At 37.6% G+C, this 3,796-nt stretch overlaps 1 protein-coding gene across 1 annotated transcript; it reads right to left on the bottom strand.

Moving 5' to 3' along the window:
• Positions 1-2,484: 2,484 nt before the first annotated feature.
• LOC149654928 (uncharacterized) lies at positions 2,485-3,463 on the bottom strand. The gene is made up of 2 exons (XM_089844995.1): positions 2,877-3,463; positions 2,485-2,798 (listed from the first exon to the last, which is right to left on the bottom strand). Exons 1-2 carry the CDS (start codon positions 3,213-3,215, stop codon positions 2,766-2,768), a joined length of 372 nt encoding a protein of 123 aa, XP_089701121.1. The 5' UTR covers positions 3,216-3,463; the 3' UTR covers positions 2,485-2,765.
• Between the last annotated feature and the right edge of the window lie 333 nt (positions 3,464-3,796).

The following is a 3,796-nucleotide window of genomic DNA, read 5'->3' as shown; positions in this document are numbered from 1 at the left end:
TGAGAGATTAATTTTCAGGCGGAAAGAACACTATTTATAACGGCTGGGATATTTATTTATAATTGTCGTTAAAAATTTCTCCTGACCCATTAATATAGAGTTCTAATTAGTTTGGAAGACTTCTTCGTTTATGATGTGTGAGTGTGGTTTATGGTTTATATGTGGATATTGGATAGACGAAAGACCCTTTTAGCTAGGTGTGGTAAGAACTTATTTAATTTATCAAAACTGTCTTTGTACACAAAGACGCGAAAAAGTAAGAGATAAGTGTAGAAAATTAATTGTTTGAAGTAACAGATATTCAAATTTTCATTTTTGAAGACGTGATTATAAAACATCAATTATTTGAAAAAATTTCTTATCTTAGTTTTTTTCACCAAAATTCCTTAAGTAAAATATTTTATCCTTAAACATGTGCATCATTTTAAAAATAGAAAACGTATGCATTTTATTTTCTTTTTAAAATTTAGAGTTAGTTTGAGTATTCGGGCCTATAAGGAGAATAAAATGGGCAGAAAATTGTTGATAGCAGACAAAATAAAACAAGCATGAAAACTTAACAAAACGTGTTCGTTTATTTTAAAGATTTCGAGGTTTCAAAAATTGACGTGTTGTATATCTCTCAAAGCTACAGATCCTTTTGACTCTAATAACTACATCAAGTCAAAGGGCGAATGTAATTTTCGGTTCGCAATATTTTCAATTTTGAAATATAAAAATAAATACTAGCTCTATTTTTCAGATATCCGAGTATTTGAACTTCCTCGAAGCAAATGTTTCTAGAAAATAAACAGTAGTATCAAGGTAGTTAATCTGAAATTTTTGTGAAAAAAACTAAGATAAGAAATTTTTTCAAATAATTGATGTTTTACAATCACGTCTTCAAAAATGAAAATTTGAATATCTGTTACTTCAAACAATTAATTTTCTACACTTATCTCTTACTTCGCGTCTTTGTGTACAAAGACAGTTTTTATTAATATCTGTCACTTCAGTCTTAATATGAATTAAAACTGTTAAGAAACTAGTATTTTAAAACGTATGCTGAAAAGCAGGCGCTCCATTTAAGTCTTGTGGTGTTGCGCCTATATTAGTTACCACGTTTGAACTAACAAGGCCCTAACCATCTATTATAGAAGTATTAATCTTGATTGCTTCAACGCCCAGTCCAACTCAAATTGCCTTCCCGTCGTTTTCACGTGCAAAGCACAGTGGATGCAATAATACAAATAGATTCCGAAGACTTAGGCTAATAAAATATTACGTAGACCTGTGTACAAAAACAATCTATACACCTGTGCACAAACATATTCCATAGACCTGAGCTGGGTGACCACATTTCCTAAATTTTATAATTTTTCCTATTTTCGGATGTCTTCCTATTAGTTCCTATAATTTCGATAATTTTCCTATATTTTCCGATTTTTTGAAATTGTAGATATTTTGTGCGCTCTCACTTTTGGTTTTGTTATATATCACCAAAGCTATGGAAGCCTCTAAAAATATTTGTCAGGGAAGTCTGTGATGTTTTAAAGTTATAGCATATGTTTCTAAGATTACGTTCCATAAGTATGACACTTCCTATATTTCGAAATGCTAGAGACTTAATGAGAGCTAGTTCGAGAACGACGCGAGAATTGACTACACGCGATTTTCTACTCCATCTTCCTATTTAGTCTGTACTAAGCCTTTGACAGGGCCTCATCAGGCGTCGCTTTACGAGAAGCTATGACGTTTCATTTACATCACTTCGAGACAAGCTCTCAGTTTACAGTGACAAATTTATGTAACATATCTTACGAACTTATGGTTATAATTAAACCAAAGCTCCTTTGTAAATCTTGTCTTATTACTTTCAAAGCATTTGCAACCTATATTTTGCTATTTTTTCAAGAGTAGTTCTCTTGTCTTTTCCTGTTTTTTTAATTATACATCTATATCTATATAAATCAAAGTCCTGACCGACTGACAGACTGACTGATAATCATCGCCCAGCCCAAACCGCTGGCCCCAGAAGGCTGAAAAGAAGACCGGCAACAACCGGTAGACACTTGAGGCCTGTAATGTTAAAAATTATTGTCTCCGTTTTGACCATTTCTTGCTATGATATGAAAATTGGGTGGTAAAGGGATGTGTTTCACAAAAAAAGGAACACTAAATAGTCAGTATTCTGGGAATGGAGGGGCGACAAAAATTTCCTCCGTAATGTTAAGTATAGGCGGAATTATCGACTTTAGCCACGGATACGACAGCCTTCCCCCACACCGAAACACTCGGAGTTTCGAATTTCTTATACAGAATAGATGTAAGAAAACTGTGGGAAAAGTATATCTTGTAACTGCAAAGGGTACAGCGTCCACGACGAAATAAAATCACTGGAATTTTGGTCTAAAACACTCGGAAAATAGTCCAAACGCCTGTAGAAGTGTTCGACTTCTCGTACACTGCTGCATTGCGGTTCGAGTGACATTCAGGGGCTTTGCACAGACTATTTAGTTGACTCATATAGTCTTTGGTTTTGTAAAACGGAACCTTAAACATAGAGAAATAATACCAAAAACGGATACTGGAGTAGAATTTTTTATTTCAAATCAAATAGTTTACGTTTCTACATTGTTCAACAGTTTAGCATATGTCGGGAAGCCCTTCCAGCTCAGGGGCATCTTCACAAACGACACGCAATTTTGACTGGTACCAACTGCCTCGATCGACATGGCGGCGATAACCGAGATACCAGATTACGCTAGGAGCACAAGCGCCTATCGTCAAACATCCACCTTTGCACGTACAGTACCAACCTAGAATGGCATGAATACCATTACCGTTGGGTACGTATCGAATGAAGGCTTGATGAACAACTGATCTGGAAAACGGACTAGGCAAACTTTATTGGAGACGCCCATTCGTAGTTTCAACAAGAATACTGCTAGAGCTGTCTTTGAAGAACAGCATCTGATTGTACCAATAAGTTCCTCAATAGTAGAATGAACCTCTAGGAAGTCTGTCATGGATAATGAAGTTAACACTTTACAGTCTTCATCACTTCGTATGACGTTGTCAAAGCTCCTCGTGTTTAAGTCCTTAACACACTGTCTAAGGCCCGTAAATAGGTGGTTGATGTCCCTGGATGTCATGAGACTTGATCTACTTGTGCAGTGAATACTATTAATTATTTCAATGGGCAACTCCCCGTCAACAAGATGCGTGGAGCACATGCGGTTGTCCTGGTGAATAAAGATTGCCCTTTCCACAAATATCTTTAACCGATCTCCGGCTTTTATACTGGTGCGTGTACTGGCACCACAAATGAAGCAAGTCTTTGAATGTGGCCTGGTAAAACTTTGGTTTATGGTAATGGTGTATGACTACGTGTTACTTGCGAAACCGGCTGTTCTTGTGACATCGTTGGTACTGCTTCTTCAAAACCCGCCTGCCTTCGTACTTGTGATGTTGGTTGGATTGGTACTAGCAAAGGTGATAGTCTGGTACTTGCGACGTGAATGGTTCTGGTACTTGTGTAGCGAATGGTTCTGGTGCTTGTGAAGCGAACGGTTCTGGTACTTGTGACGCGGATGGTTCTGGTACTCGTGACGCGGATGGTTTTGGTACTCGTGACGCGGATGGTTTTGGTACTCGTGACCTGGATGGTTTTGGTACTCGTGACGCGGATGGTTTTGGTACTCGTGACGCGGATGGTTTTGGTACTCGTGACGCGGATGGTTTTGGTACTCGTGACGCGGATGGTGCTGGTACTCGGGACGTGGATGGTTCTGGTACCTGGTTTACGGGTTTTGTT

The sequence above is a fragment of the Phalangium opilio genome, unplaced genomic scaffold (assembly GCF_054372755.1).
Source record: "Phalangium opilio isolate 3A_F unplaced genomic scaffold, DU_Popi_V2 ptg000078l_1, whole genome shotgun sequence".
In the NCBI taxonomy this organism is placed as follows: domain Eukaryota; kingdom Metazoa; phylum Arthropoda; class Arachnida; order Opiliones; family Phalangiidae; genus Phalangium; species Phalangium opilio.
The sequence above is the reverse complement of the archived record's forward strand: the minus strand, read 5'-3'. Positions and strand labels throughout refer to the sequence as shown.